At 45.8% G+C, this 14,802-nt stretch overlaps 1 protein-coding gene across 2 annotated transcripts in view; it reads left to right on the top strand.

Annotated features, from left to right (window-relative positions):
• fat2 (FAT atypical cadherin 2) overlaps positions 1-14,802 on the top strand; it is a 309,284-nt gene that overhangs the window by 21,131 nt on the left and 273,351 nt on the right. For both annotated transcript variants that reach the window (XM_057850154.1, XM_057850156.1), the window contains exon 4: positions 13,149-13,345. In XM_057850154.1, the coding sequence (XP_057706137.1) occupies positions 13,263-13,345 (83 nt within the window). In that variant the 5' untranslated portion in view covers positions 13,149-13,262. The remainder of the gene's footprint in view (positions 1-13,148; positions 13,346-14,802) is intronic.

Here is a 14,802-nt window from a genome sequence, read left to right as displayed (position 1 = left end):
TCTCACCCCCTGGCCTCAAAATGGTAACAAGAACGGTGAGAAAAAAATCCCAGAACCACATGGGGGGACCTAGTGAATGACCTACTGGGACCACAGTAACTAAGGCTACTATCAGTAACACAATGTGCCGCCAGGGACTCAAATCCTGCACTGCCAGACGTGTCCCCCTACTGAAGCCAGTAAATGGTAAATGGTGTTTACTTGTATAGCGCTTTTCCACCTTTCAAGGCGCTCAAAGCGCTTTACACTACATCGCCATCTACCTACTTGTGACGCAGCACCAATGTCTTGCTCAAGGATACTTAGGCGAGTTCATCAGGGCAGAGAACCGAACCTCTGGGTTGGGGGACAACTACTCTACCACTGAGCCACGCCATCCCAGTACACGTCCAGGCCCGTCTGGTGTTCGCTAGAGAGCATTTGGATGATCCAGAAGAGGACTGGGAGAATGTGTTATGGTCAGATGAAACCAAAATAGAACTTTTTGGTAGAAACACAGGTTCTCGTGTTTGGAGGAGAAAGAATACTGAATTGCATCCGAAGAACACCATACCTACTGTGAAGCAGGGGGTGGAAACATCATGCTTTGGGGCTGTTTTTCTGCAAAGGGACCAGGACGACTGATCTGTGTAAAGAAAAGAATGAATGGGGCTATGTATCGAGAGATTTTGAGTTAAAATCTCCTTCCATCAGCAAGGGCATTGAAGATGAGACGTGGCTGGGTGTTTCAGCATGTGTCATGTTTATGTGCCTTCTCAGTTCTTTTCTTTCCTTTCCAGCACATTATGCAGCTGGATGGGCGGGGCTGTGCTGCACACCTGTGGCACATTTGGAGCGCTCATTATTTAAGGACTCCTGTCACCGTCTGCGAGTGTCGGACTATTGCATTTGCTTGTTACCTGCTTTGCTTACCGCTGTGTGCTCATCGTCACCCTTGGTGCTTCCCGACATTCTTCGATCGTGTTCTGGTTTGATCTCATTTACCTTTGTGTTTTATTGGGATTTTGTAATTATAATTTTGTACTGTTATATTCACGCCATTTTGGCGTGCTCTCTCAGTTGTATTTTCTTACTCGCGTTTTCTAGCGTGCTCTCTCAGTTGTATTTTCTGACCCGCGTTTTCTAGCGTGCTCTCTGTTGTATTTTCTTACCCGCGTTACTTAGCGTGCTCTCTCAGTTGTATTTTCTTACTCGCGTTACTTTGGCGTGCTCCCTTTGTTCTCGTTTTTTGTAATAAATACTTCTAATTTCAAAGTCTGTGTTTGGATCCATATTGTAACATAACAGAATAGTCCGACCATGGATCCGACAGATTCTGAAAGTACTCGTCGTGTAATCGCCTGTCACGGTCACGTGATCAGCCAGCACGAACAGTCACTGCGTGAACTAGCAAACGCGATCGGCTCGCTAATTACACGAGTAGAAAAGATGACGTCACCTTCACAGTCTTGTGGCATAGTTGACGCTGCGGTGGCGCCCGATCAGCTCCCTCCCTCTTCGATGGGTCCGCCGGCGTCCTTTCGGGAGCCGGTGTTGCCACACCCCCATCGATATGAGGGAGAACCCGGTGCTTGCCGACAATTTTTGCACCAGTGCTCCCTTGTTTTTGACCAACAGCCATACACATTTGCGAGTGATAGCTCCCGTGTAGCATATGCCATGAGTCTCCTCGCCGGTAAAGCTGCTACGTGGGCCATGGCGGTAAGCAACTCTACACCCACGATCCGTCAGTCATACGAGACTTTTAAGACTGAGTTTATGAGGGTTTTTGACCATCCGGTTAAAGGCAAGGAGGCAGGCAGCCGCCTGCTGGATTTTTTTCAAGGCGATCTGTCTGTGGCGGACTACTCCATTCAGTTCCGCATTTTGGCCGCGGAGTGCGGTTATGGCGAAACGGCTCTGTGTGGTATTTTTCGGCGGGGGCTGTCGCCTGCTGTCAAAGATGAGTTGGCGGCCCGGGATGATTCATCGGGTCTGGAGGACCTGATTTCTCTGTCCGTGCTTTTGGACAATCGTCTGAAGGAGCGCGAGAGGGAACGAGCCATGGAGACTCGGGGACGTCGTTGGCCTTCGCCGCGGGACGGCCCGACAGCGGACCGTGCAGATGGCTTCGTCGAGCCGTCATTTGTCTCCACGCCGACGCGGGGTCCAGGCTCGACAGGAGTGGAGCCTATGCGACTCGGTGGCGGTCGTCTTTCTGCAGCGGAGCGACGGAGACGGATGACAACGGGTTTGTGTCTGTACTGCGGCTTGCCGGGGCACCATGTCGCCGCCTGTGACGCGATCCCTTCAGGTCGCCTCGGATCTTCGGCCGCTGGGGCTCCCCTCGCCCGAGGGGGAACGAGATTCAGGCATGACCGCAGTCCATCGAACGAGTTGCCTCGCGACAAATTAAATGAACCAATACACCCTCGAGGTGATTTGAGACTGCAACTGCCGGGAGAGGTGTCATATAGTGGGATTAATTTTAGGTTTACTGCTTTAGTTGATTCGGGGGCGGATGACTGCTTTATAGACCGAAGTGTTGTTGACGCTCTTAAATGTCCGTTGATAAAACTAGCTCGGCCTAAAAAGGTTTTAGATCTCGATGGGCGACCCCTGGCGGACGTGAGATTTATTACGCCTCCGCTCAAAACAAAGCTTTCCGGTAATCATTTTGAGATCCGTAGTTTTTTAGTGATGCCGTGCAAGTCGGCTCCAGTTGTACTTGGGCTCCCCTGGTTAAAAGTGCATAACCCTAATATTGATTGGGCCAAGACACAAGTAGTGACGTGGAGCTCATTTTGTTATGCGCACTGCTTACGTTCTGCATGTTTACTTCCTGGTCAAACGCAGGCGGCCATCGAGCCGGTCAATTTGGAGAATGTTCCGGCCGAATATCACGACCTCCAGCACGTTTTTAGCGAAGAGCGTGCCAAGACCCTGCCACCGCACCGTCCGTACGACTGTGCAATTGAATTATTGCCTAATGCCGCGTTGCCTAGCTCTAGATTATACCAGGTCTCTAAACCGGAACAAGAGGCAATGAGGGAATACATCTCCTCTTCCTTGGCTGCTGGCCTTATTCGCCCGTCATCTTCTCCTTTGGGGGCGGGGTTTTTCTTCGTCGGCAAAAAAGATGGGGGTCTTAGGCCGTGTATCGACTATCGGGGTCTCAACGAGATCACTATCAAAAATAAATATCCGCTGCCGTTGTTGGATTCGGCTTTTGCTCCGTTGAAATCAGCCACAGTATTCACCAAATTAGACTTGCGCAGCGCTTACCACTTAGTCAGGATTCGTGAGGGAGACGAGTGGAAAACCGCTTTCAAAACCCCGCTCGGGCATTTCGAGTACCTGGTCATGCCTTTCGGCCTAACTAACGCACCTGCTGTTTTTCAGAGCCTCATAAATGATATATTGCGTGACATGCTAAATGTGTTCTGTTTTGTTTATTTAGATGACATTCTGATATTTTCTAGAAGCCTGCAGGAACATCACCAACATGTCCGCATGGTTCTGCAAAGACTACTAGAAAATAAACTGTTTGTCAAAGCTGAAAAGTGTGAGTTCCACCAAGGGTCAATCCAGTTTCTTGGTTTTATTGTGGAAAAAGGGCAGCTACGACCTGACCCAGCTAAAATTAAGGCAGTAGCAGAATGGCCGACTCCCACTTCACGTAAGCAATTACAAAGATTCCTTGGGTTTGCCAATTTTTATAGGCGTTTTATCCAAAATTATAGTATGAGGGCTGAGCCCCTGACCAGGCTGACCTCTAACAAACGCCCCTTTGTGTGGTCTCCAGTGGCAGAGGCCGCATTCGTAAGTCTTAAACGGTCATTCACGAGCTCGCCCGTCCTTGTCCATGCTGACCCAGATCTTCCTTTTGTGGTCGAGGTTGACGCGTCGAGTTCCGGAGTGGGGGCAATCCTGTCCCAGAGGTCTTCAGTCGACCAGAAACTGCACCCCTGTGCCTTCTACTCCCGCCGCCTCACCCCTGCCGAGGCGAATTACGATGTGGGCAACAGGGAGCTGCTCGCTATAGTCCAGGCTTTGCAGGAATGGAGGCACTGGTTGGAGGGCACAGAGGTACCGTTCCAAATACTTACCGACCACAAGAACCTGCAATACCTTCGGGCCGCCAAGCGTCTCAACTCACGCCAGGCCCGTTGGGCATTACTCCTGACGCGATTCAACTACGTGATCACTTACCGTCCAGGTTCAAGAAACGGGAAGCCCGATGCGCTTTCAAGGCTTCATGAGCCAGCGGGGGAGGAGCCTTCGGAGGAGCCTGTTGTTCCTGGAAACCTGATAGTCGGCGCGCTACGCTGGGAGGTCGAACGGCTTGTGGAAGAGGCCCTGCAAGGCGTTAAGGTGCCTGGAGGCTGTCCTGCTGGCAGGCTATTTGTTCCGGTTGCTCAGCGTGCAGCAGTGCTGAAGTGGAGTCACACTTCAAAGTTCGCCTGCCACCCGGGTGTGTCCCGCACATTCTTCCTACTTTCCCAAAAATTTTGGTGGCCAGGTATGAGAAAGGACGTCATGGACTATGTTTCTGCTTGCTCCGTCTGCGCTCGGGGCAAGGCAGTCCACCGTGCTCCAGCAGGACTCTTGCGTCCCTTGCCTGTTCCATCTCGCCCTTGGTCCCATGTTGCACTTGACTTCATCACTGGCCTTCCACGCTCCAGGGGTCATTCCGTCATCTTGAATGTGGTGGACAGATTCTCCAAGATGGTACACTTCGTCGCTCTCCCAAAGTTGCCTTCGGCTCTGGAAACCGCTGACTTGCTGGTAACGCACGTGTTTCGGACTCATGGCATCCCGTGTGACCTCGTCTCCGACAGGGGACCCCAGTTTGTCTCCCGGGTTTGGGCAGCGTTCTGCAAAGCCTTGGGGGCCACGTCAAGTTTGTCTTCTGGTTACCACCCACAGTCCAACGGGCAGACTGAACGGGTCAACCAGGAGCTGGAGGCCGCCCTCCGTTGCGTCTGTCACCTGCACCCAGCTTCCTGGTCTTCACACCTCCCTTGGGTGGAGTACGCTCACAACACCCTCGTTTGCTCAGCCACCGGGAGGTCACCTTTCATGACCGCATATGGGTTCCAGCCGCCGCTATTCCCGTCTCAGGAGGCCGAGGTCGTTGTGCCATCTGTCCAGGTGCACCTGCGGAGAGCCCATAGGGTCTGGAGAGACACTAGGGCGGCACTTGTCCGCACGGCAGCCCGCAACCGTCTGATTGCTGATCGCCATAGGAGACCGGCTCCAGCTTATCGTCCGGGCCAGATGGTCTGGCTGTCGGCGCGGGATTTACGCCTTGCTGGGACTTCTAAGAAGCTAGGCCCTAGATTCGTGGGCCCTTTCGCGGTGGACTCTGTGGTGAACCCTGTCGCAGTCAGGCTGAAGCTTCCCAGCTCGATGAAGATTCACCCCGTTTTCCACGTCTCGCTGCTCAAGCCTGTCTCCACCTGTCCTCTGAACCCTCCGCCAGTGCCTCCTCCTGCTCCTCGCATAGTCGACGGTGGACCAGTGTACACGGTGCGTGTCATTCTCGATTCCAGGAGGAGGGGTAGGGGGGTGCAGTACCTGGTCGACTGGGAAGGTTACGGCCCTGAGGAACGTTCCTGGGTACCCCGCTCCTGGATTCTCGACCCGTCACTTCTGCGGGATTTCCACTCCCTCCATCCGTTGAAACCAGGTGGTCCGCCAGGGGGCGTCCGTTGAGGGGGGGGTTCTGTCATGTTTATGTGCCTTCTCAGTTCTTTTCTTTCCTTTCCAGCACATTATGCAGCTGGATGGGCGGGGCTGTGCTGCACACCTGTGGCACATTTGGAGCGCTCATTATTTAAGGACTCCTGTCACCGTCTGCGAGTGTCGGACTATTGCATTTGCTTGTTACCTGCTTTGCTTACCGCTGTGTGCTCATCGTCACCCTTGGTGCTTCCCGACATTCTTCGATCGTGTTCTGGTTTGATCTCATTTACCTTTGTGTTTTATTGGGATTTTGTAATTATAATTTTGTACTGTTATATTCACGCCATTTTGGCGTGCTCTCTCAGTTGTATTTTCTTACTCGCGTTTTCTAGCGTGCTCTCTCAGTTGTATTTTCTGACCCGCGTTTTCTAGCGTGCTCTCTGTTGTATTTTCTTACCCGCGTTACTTAGCGTGCTCTCTCAGTTGTATTTTCTTACTCGCGTTACTTTGGCGTGCTCCCTTTGTTCTCGTTTTTTGTAATAAATACTTCTAATTTCAAAGTCTGTGTTTGGATCCATATTGTAACATAACAGCATGACAACGATCCCCAACACACAGCCAGGGCAACAAAGGAGTGGCTTCGTAAGAAGCATTTCAAGGTCCTGGAGTGGCCTAGCCAGTCACCAGATCCCAACCACATAGAAAATCTGTGGAGGGAATTGAAAGTCCGTGTTGCCCAACGACAGCCCCAAAACATCACTGCTCTAGAGGAGATCTGCATGGAGGAATGGGACAAAATACCAGCAACGGTGTGTGAAAAGCTTGTGAAGAGTTACAGAAAACGTTTGGCCTCCGTTATTGCAAACCAAGGGTACATAACAAGTATTAAGATGAACTTTTGGTATTGACCAAATACTTATTTTCCACCATGATTTGCAAATAAATTCTTTAAAAATCAAACAATGTGATTTTCTGTTTTTTTCCCCCCCATTCTGTCTCTCATGGTTGAGGTTTACCCAGGTTGACAATTACAGGCCTCTCTAATATTTTCAAGTGGGAAAACTTGCACAATTAGTGGTTGACTAAATACTTATTTGCCCCACTGTATATAATGTTAATAAATCAAATTTATAAAATCTGCACCCAGCGTACCTCAATTTGAGAACCTCCTAGTTGTAGATAGCTGCTTTAACTTAGCAATACTGTTTAGCTACATGTTAAAGGTAAAAGCAGTGAGCGTGTGGGGGTAACAGCTTGGAATCCATCAGGATTTTCACATTCCTGGAGGCTCTTTTCAGCTGAAGTTCACCTGCTGCCGTGGCCTCCTGCCCACCTTCTGTTGGGATTTATTTCTGGAGCCCACCAGCACCTTCTTTCCTCGTCCCTCTGTCCAGCTTGGAGCGTTGTGTGTGTGTGTGAATTATTCATATCGTGACCCTTCTTCCCTCTTCGTTCCACCTTCGCTCCAGTTCATTTCCAACCAATTGTCCGTGTCTTGCCATCCATCTTTCCTCTGTGATCTCCTCACAGGATCTCATCACATCAGAAATATAGAGAATAGGGGTGGGAGCCGCTGGGTACCTCACAATGATTTGCGATACAAGGCTCACGCCCCTCCTAGTCTAAATGGATTGGACGTTTAGCGTGGTCAATTGCAACCAATGAGTTAACACTGTGTCGTCTGTTGGAATTCGCCCCCCCCCCCCGGCCAAGCCGCACGGAAAACGGCAAGAACCGAACGAATTGTGCTCCGCTGCTTAACGCTTCCGTGCACCAACCGGGAGGGCGGATATTCCGCGCGTTCACTCCTTGTGTTGACCCTTTGTACTGACTCCATGTTCCAAAAGTTTGAAGAAGACTCACCGAAAGCAGGTTGACAATTTATTCGGCGACAATGGTCAAAAAACAGACGACGGAGGGACAATTCTGGATCCAAAACAAGGCCACAGAGAAAATGTTTCAGAGCAGCAAATCTGTGTTATCTCAGTGTCCAGTGTTTTTTAAGTCCGTGGTGGAGTAGGCCGGGCCGAAGGTGTAGCCGCGTGTTGTTTCGGGACCATCCCTCTGTGGTCCGTTTTGGGCGGTTAGGTTCGTCCGTGGATGGGACGTGGTTGCCACAGCGACCGACGCTGGTCTTGACGTCCTAAGCGCCCGCTATCAACTTTGTTTTCCGGGCTGGCTCTACTTCTTTTTGGACAAAGCGCGCTGCTCTTTGTCCTTGCAGAACTGATTGCAAGAGTTTGGTGCGTCAATCATGCTCGTGCCGCACACGTTGGGTTCTATGATAAGATGGCGTTGTTTAGGGCTGCAGCTATCGAATATTTTAGTAATCGAGTAATCGACTGAAAATTCTATCGATTAATCGAGTAATCGGATAAAACAAATATATTTTTAGGTGAAGAGCAATTATAAATATACATGAGAAAACAAGACATTTCATCTAATCTTGAACCATTTTCAGGCAATCAATGTCTTTATTTTCAATGTATATTGTTGAAAACAGCCAACAATTGCATCTCAGATGTAACTAGAATTAAAAAAAAGACAAATTCACTGCTTTCACTCAAAAAAACCTTTAGATCTTATTAAAAATATATATATTTATACCTAAAAATGCCATTACCCTTGATAACACACATCACTTAAAAGTTAGGATTTTTTTCCCACCTGTTTCAATTGAATTTCTATTTGTGTCAAGCCATTTTTAAGTTCTAGTTAAGTTTTACGCTACTCTAAACTGTAAGTCCTGATAGGATTTTGTGTTTTTGCAGTGTTCAAGGTAAATGTATGATACAGGCTGTATTGGAGCACAATAGCACCAGTGCTACTTGGTGTTTTATCCAGCAATGACTACTGAGCTAAAATTGATAGTTAGCATGATTGTTTTTATTTTACACCCTCATCACTCCACAATGCTATGTTATGTTAAAGCCTGTATGTAAGACACGTTAGCCACGCATCGAAAGTGGTCATAATTAATAGAAACTTAGCCCTCCGCAGGGCTAACGTTACGTGAGCTAGTGACTCAGACAGTAACGTTAATCTTATTTTTTTAGCGCTTAGCGCTCTTTATTAGTGCTTAGCGCTCTACTGCTTTAAGATGGCCGCTGTTTATTAACGCTGCCCAGACGTGGCCGAGTCTATCATAAAGCATCTAGTTCAACATACATGTGATCTCTATGAGACTCCTCAGATGCTACCTGCTACCAACTTAACATCATGCGGGCTAGTTTTTAGCAACGTCGGCGTAGTTTGGAGCGGCTGTCGGCTGCGGAAATGTTTTTTATATTTTTTTATTGCTTCTTCCTCTACGCACGTGACGTCAGCGCGTTGTCCCGCATTAAAAGTAGTCCGAGCGAAACGTGATGCTTAGAGCTGTCAAAATAAACGATTACTCGAGGTGAATAAAATTACTCGGATCAGTTTTTAAACTCGAGTTACTCGAGTTGCTCGAGTATTCATTTCAGCTCTAGCGTTGTTTATTCTGCTTTTCATTATAGTGTGCTATTTATTTTATATTAGGTGTGTTTAGAGTAGTTCAGTCCTACAGTAAATATGAGAAATGATACTATTCCCGGATTAATTATATTACGTGTGTTCGAGTAATGCAAACAGTTAGACGGTGCCTACGAGAAACGGTACCATTTTTCCATTTTCCCCTCAGTAGCCCCGATAAGGTGATTCACTTCACTGTGTTCAAGGGCATGTAGTGAAGTCTGCCTAAACTATAGTTAAATGAACGTGTTAAACTAATGCAAACAATTATATGGTGTGTGCGAGAACGGTACCTATTCCCTTCAGGTCACACCATGGACAGCGACACCCCTGGGCAGCGACCACCACACCTGCTGGCAATTGCCTCATTCATTAGGCAACACTTGATGAAGCAATTGCAATCAAGGCGCTTTCCCATATAAAAGGAGAGGAGTTGCGAGAGCTAACCCACGCACGGACCTGAGAGGCATTCCGAGGCGTGGCCATGATGATAGAAGATGGAAGTTTTGGTTTGTTTTGTTTGTAAATCCTTTTTGGGGTTTTATTAAATAAAAGTGGGCCACAACAGCGCAACATGGGTCGCAACATCCGTCTGCCGGCCCCCCTACGAACCCCGAATGTTTACAACACAGAAGTTTCTGAAAATACCCTCAAATTAATAGCAAGGGATCAAAAATCTACAGGAATTGCTCATATTTAGCCGCTTTCGGACTGTCGGAACCTGAGTAATTAGTTCCTATAACTAAAGCATCATTGGCACTGTAGAAACTATTCGGAGGTTCAAGAAGGTTGTAGGACCTGGGGATAGTTCGTACAGTGAGAAAGTGGCTTTTGAGTGCCGTTAATGGTGCTAGACGTCTAGTGCCGTAAATTGCAGCCAGTGATTTAACATAGTTTAGTTTATTCACTAATCATTGAAAGTATACAATACATAGTACTGTATAGACCCTTCTCACATGATGTCACAACCACGCCTCCGCGCCATATTGTCCGTCAACTCGTCGTGTTGACGCATTACCGCTACGTAAATTCCTCCTATTATGGCGTGTTTTTCTGCTCGTTAACATTAATAATCAAAATGGTGAAGGCGTGTGTTGCGGTTGGTTGCAATAACAGAGAAGATAGACGGAGAGACTTGAAGTTTTACCGTATTCCGAGAGACCCGGAGAGGAGAGCGAGATGGACTGCTGCAATTCGACGAGAAAACTGGGCTCCAAATGATTACCACAGATTATGTCGTAGTCATTTTATATCTGGTAAGATGCATTTAATATATATTTAGACTGTTTTGGGCTGACAACCACAATTAAGATCATTGCGAGGCTAATCGCCGACAACATACAGTTTCAAATTCAAGATGCTTATTTCTTCCACCATCATTACATTTTGAATAATATTTAGCTGGTACCAAGTGAAAGAAGCTGGCCTCGTCTACGGATCATCAGTTAAACAGGTGTGTCCAAACCTTTTCCAAAGGAGGCCAGATTTGGTGTGGTAAAAATGCGGGGGGCTACCTTGGCTGATTTACATAGAACAATATATTTAAACAAATTTTAGCAAGACCTGTGTGTCACATTTGCTTTATTATTTTTTTTTAATTCAAAATTTCAACAGTCTTGTCTTTGTGGCGTTCTCTTTCGACACTCGGGCTCTTGCGAAATACTGCTGCTGTGAAATTAAGCTAGCTTCAAGTTGCTATAATTTCTCGCTGCGTATCTTCCCTGTAATGTTGTCGTACATGTCAGCGTGTCTTGTTCGGTAATATCATTATCGCGTCACATCGAACTCTTTGAAAACAGCGACTGTCTCTTTGCAAATGAGGCAGACACAGTTGTTGCGTGTTTTATTGAAGAAATAGTCCAATATCCACCTATCCTTGAAGCGTCGGCCATCACAGTCAACTTTTTTTTTAAATTGATTGTCGCCATTTTAGAAAATTGGAAATAAAGGGTCACACGGGGTAATGTTGCTTAGAGTGCTGCTCTTAAAGTTTTTCAAACTTTCGTGAGAATAGGCTGATTTTGTGTGGACAAGATAGTTGTAGATATCAGGGTAGCAGATGTCAGGCAGAGAGGGCGAAGACAGCGGGTCGAAAAATATCGATTTAGTCATCAAATATGGATCTGGCGAATGGATAGACTGAAGCTTTTCCACATAACGCCTTTTACGCAACGCATCCAATGAGTTTAGAGCGTCTGAAAGCACCGGGGCTTCCATGAATTGCACTATAAATTGCACGACAAATTGAAACCATTGAGAATACGGATAAACAATGACGGACAATATGGCGGCCGGATACAGCGACACGTCATTCTGTGACGTTGGTGAGTAGGGTCTATATAAATAGATACAGTGTATGTTTCTACAATTAGATGTGCGAAAAGGGCACTCCAAGAAAGCTATTTAATGCTATTAGTTAGGGTTGTTCCGATCATGTTTTTTTGCTCCCGATCCGATCCCGATCGTTTTAGTTTGAGTATCTGCCGATCCCGATATTTCCCGATCTGATTGTTTTTTTTTTTTTTTTTTGCTCCCGATTCAGTTCCAATCATTCCCGATAATTTTTCCCAATCATATACATTTTGGCAATGCATTAAGAAAAAAATGAATAAAACTCAGACGAATATATACATTCAACATACAGTACATAAGTCATGTATTTGTTTATTATGACAATAAATCCTCAAGATGACATTTACATTATTAACATTCTTTCTGTGAGAGGGATCCACGGATAGAAAGACTTGTAATTCTTAAAGGATAAATGTGACTTTGTATATTGTGACTACATATTCCCATCTAGTGTATTTGTTGAGCTTTCAGTAAATGATACTGCAGCCATTTAACTTCTGCCCAAATGCATGATGGGAAGTGCAACCATGACTGTGCGTAGGGGCACCAATTGATATATCTTCTCGGCGTTGGGAAAGAACATAGGGTGTTAAGAAAATGATCAACGACTACCTTTCTACCCCACATTGCCTCCCACGTTATTTTTAATTGCTGAGAGAGGTATTGTAAGGCTTTAGCCACATAAGAAATGGCTCCAAAGGCTGTCAAAATTCTCTCTACTCATTATAAGCTGCCTTTTAGTGCTATCTATAGGTAAAACCGCATCTTTATTGATTGAACGCGACAATGCGTGAGTGAGTTGTGCAGCACATGCGTTGATTATTTAATGTGATTAATAACAAAAAAAATTAATTACCGCCGTTAACGCAATAAATTTGATAGCCCTACTTTAAGCCAAAACTACTCTGGATGAGTGTAAGACATTTTGTCTGTAACATTAAATACAATTAGAAAACGATTTAAATAAAAAAAAAAATATATATATATATTAAAAAAAGGGTGGTCTGATATTTTTTTTGCCGATTCCGATACTTCCGATATTAAATGACGTGATCGGACCCGATCGATCTTTAACTGGGGCACAAACTGAACGACTTAAGTCATGACAGGTATGAAATATTTGGTTCTTTTATTAAAGAGTAACATCATTTTAAAAAGTTTCTTGGCGGGAGCATATTGCTCATATCCTATTGGGACACAAAGTTTCACGATATACAGTGGTTTTTCGTTTTTGGCCTCCACCCATCCCCCTGCTAAAATCGCAAATCTGTGAAGTAGAGGCGGAGCCTATTTACGTAAAAATATTTTTTAAAAAATTTTGTGCGTTCGTTGTATTTATTCAGATTTAACAGCATTGCAAAGAGATACATATAAGACATTTTTATGCCATTTTTATTTCATATATATATATATATATATATATAAAAACAAAATGATTTGTACTAGGGCTGAACGATATTGGAAAAAACAACATTGCAATTTATTTTTTTGGGGGGGGGGGGGGTTGCGATATATACTGTACTATTAAAACCAGATGACTTGAATAGCTGTGTTTGGGAAGACTTTGTTTGACTCACCATGTTTTGCTGCTGAAAGGCAGGTGGATAATGTACTCTCATATTGTACCTACACAGAATTACAAATAGCTGTGGAAATCCAGGCTGGGAGATGGCCAGTAGAAGAGCATATCCAGGCCAAGGAAGGACCACTGTGTGTCTCGCCCCTCCTGCAGTCATCTCCACAGGCCCATGTGTCCTCTCTCTGCTGGAATGTTGGACAACACGCATTTTGGCAGCTTCTCTTTAGCTTCTGTCACAGTTCTAAAGGCAAGGTATAATATTCTGCATATTTCTATTCTAGATTCATCAAATTTTCATCTATTCTCTTTATCAAATTTCATTTTTTAAAGGACGTAGATTAAGAAAAGTCATTTAAAAAAAAAATTTGCGTCAAAAGCTTCAAATTTACAATGATGATCTGAGATTTAAAGGATTAATTCAGTCTAGTGCTACGAAACCAACACACGCAGCACTTTTTTTTTAATGATTATACACACTCAGCAAGAACAGTACATTATTTTCAAATAACGAACCCACCAGGACAGGGGCGGACTGGTAATCTGTGGGTTCTGGAGGATCACAGAACGGCCGGTGCCCTGGATGGCCGGCGGCCGCCATTTTTTTATACATCACTGTTTTTATCCCCCTCTATCCTCTGATTATCTACAGTTCGCATCCAATCCGACAGGTGGCAGCGACGAGCGTTAATGTACAATATGGACGGTGGTGGCAAAAAACAGAAAAGAGAAGGGTGGCGCGGACTCGGAGTAGTGACGGGATCTGTCGTTCACTTGAGTAAACGAATCCATTCCGGATCGTTCAGTAAAAAGATTCGTTCAAACGAATCGTTCAACGAATCGTTCGCCCCCCTCATCTCCCTCCCCGCCCAAATGAATAATTCGGTTAGTGAACGGGAAGTGACGTTGCCGAACGAATCACCAAAGACCGCTTCGCAGTATAACTGAACGGGAAGTGACATTCTTGGTCCCTCCCTCTCTCTTGCACACAGGCTCCTCATTGACCGCTCGTCGTAGTTTCAGTAATGAGTGACAGGCAATATCATTCTCCTTTCACAGACAGCCTCGTCTCCCTCCCGCTGCTGCAAAAGCGAGGGAGAACTTCCGCGTCGTCTGTCCTAGTTCTATGGGCTCAAAGTCATGGCTCGTGCTTGCATTTCGATTGAGGACACGGTTAAACATTTTCCTTTTGTGGGGGGAGCGGGGGGTTGGGGTTGGGGTCGGGGGCGCACGGACTTTCTTTAGCATGTTCTTGATCACATTTACAATGCTTGCTGTCACGAAAATAAAAACAAATCGAAAGTTTAATTTCAAAATATGGAACGACCAACACATCATATTTACCTCTCGCTCTGTTGTATTTTTGTTTTTATGCCAATCACTATTATTTTTAGTTACTATTGTTAAAACTATAAATGTAAATAGCTAGTTGTCGAATGTGCTGCTCTGAAATAAAGACAATACTACATTTTGATATTTGACAGTTTAATTGCAAATCAGTATTAAGATGATCGTATTGAATTTTTGCAGTGGTATTAATAAATAAAATAATCCGGTCAACTCCCCTGTCGTCCCCGCATCTCAGATCATCAAATGCTGACGAGAAATGATTGCTTGCTCTTTACGATGTCGCCTTTCTACCTTCATTAGTCTGTTAAGAAAAATGTAGACATATTGCGACATCTCCCGTGTCTGCGTGCGTTGTTTTGGGG

The sequence above is a fragment of the Corythoichthys intestinalis genome, chromosome 11 (assembly GCF_030265065.1).
Source record: "Corythoichthys intestinalis isolate RoL2023-P3 chromosome 11, ASM3026506v1, whole genome shotgun sequence".
NCBI classification, from domain to species: Eukaryota; Metazoa; Chordata; class Actinopteri; order Syngnathiformes; family Syngnathidae; genus Corythoichthys; species Corythoichthys intestinalis.
This window is presented reverse-complemented; position numbering and strand designations above follow the sequence as displayed.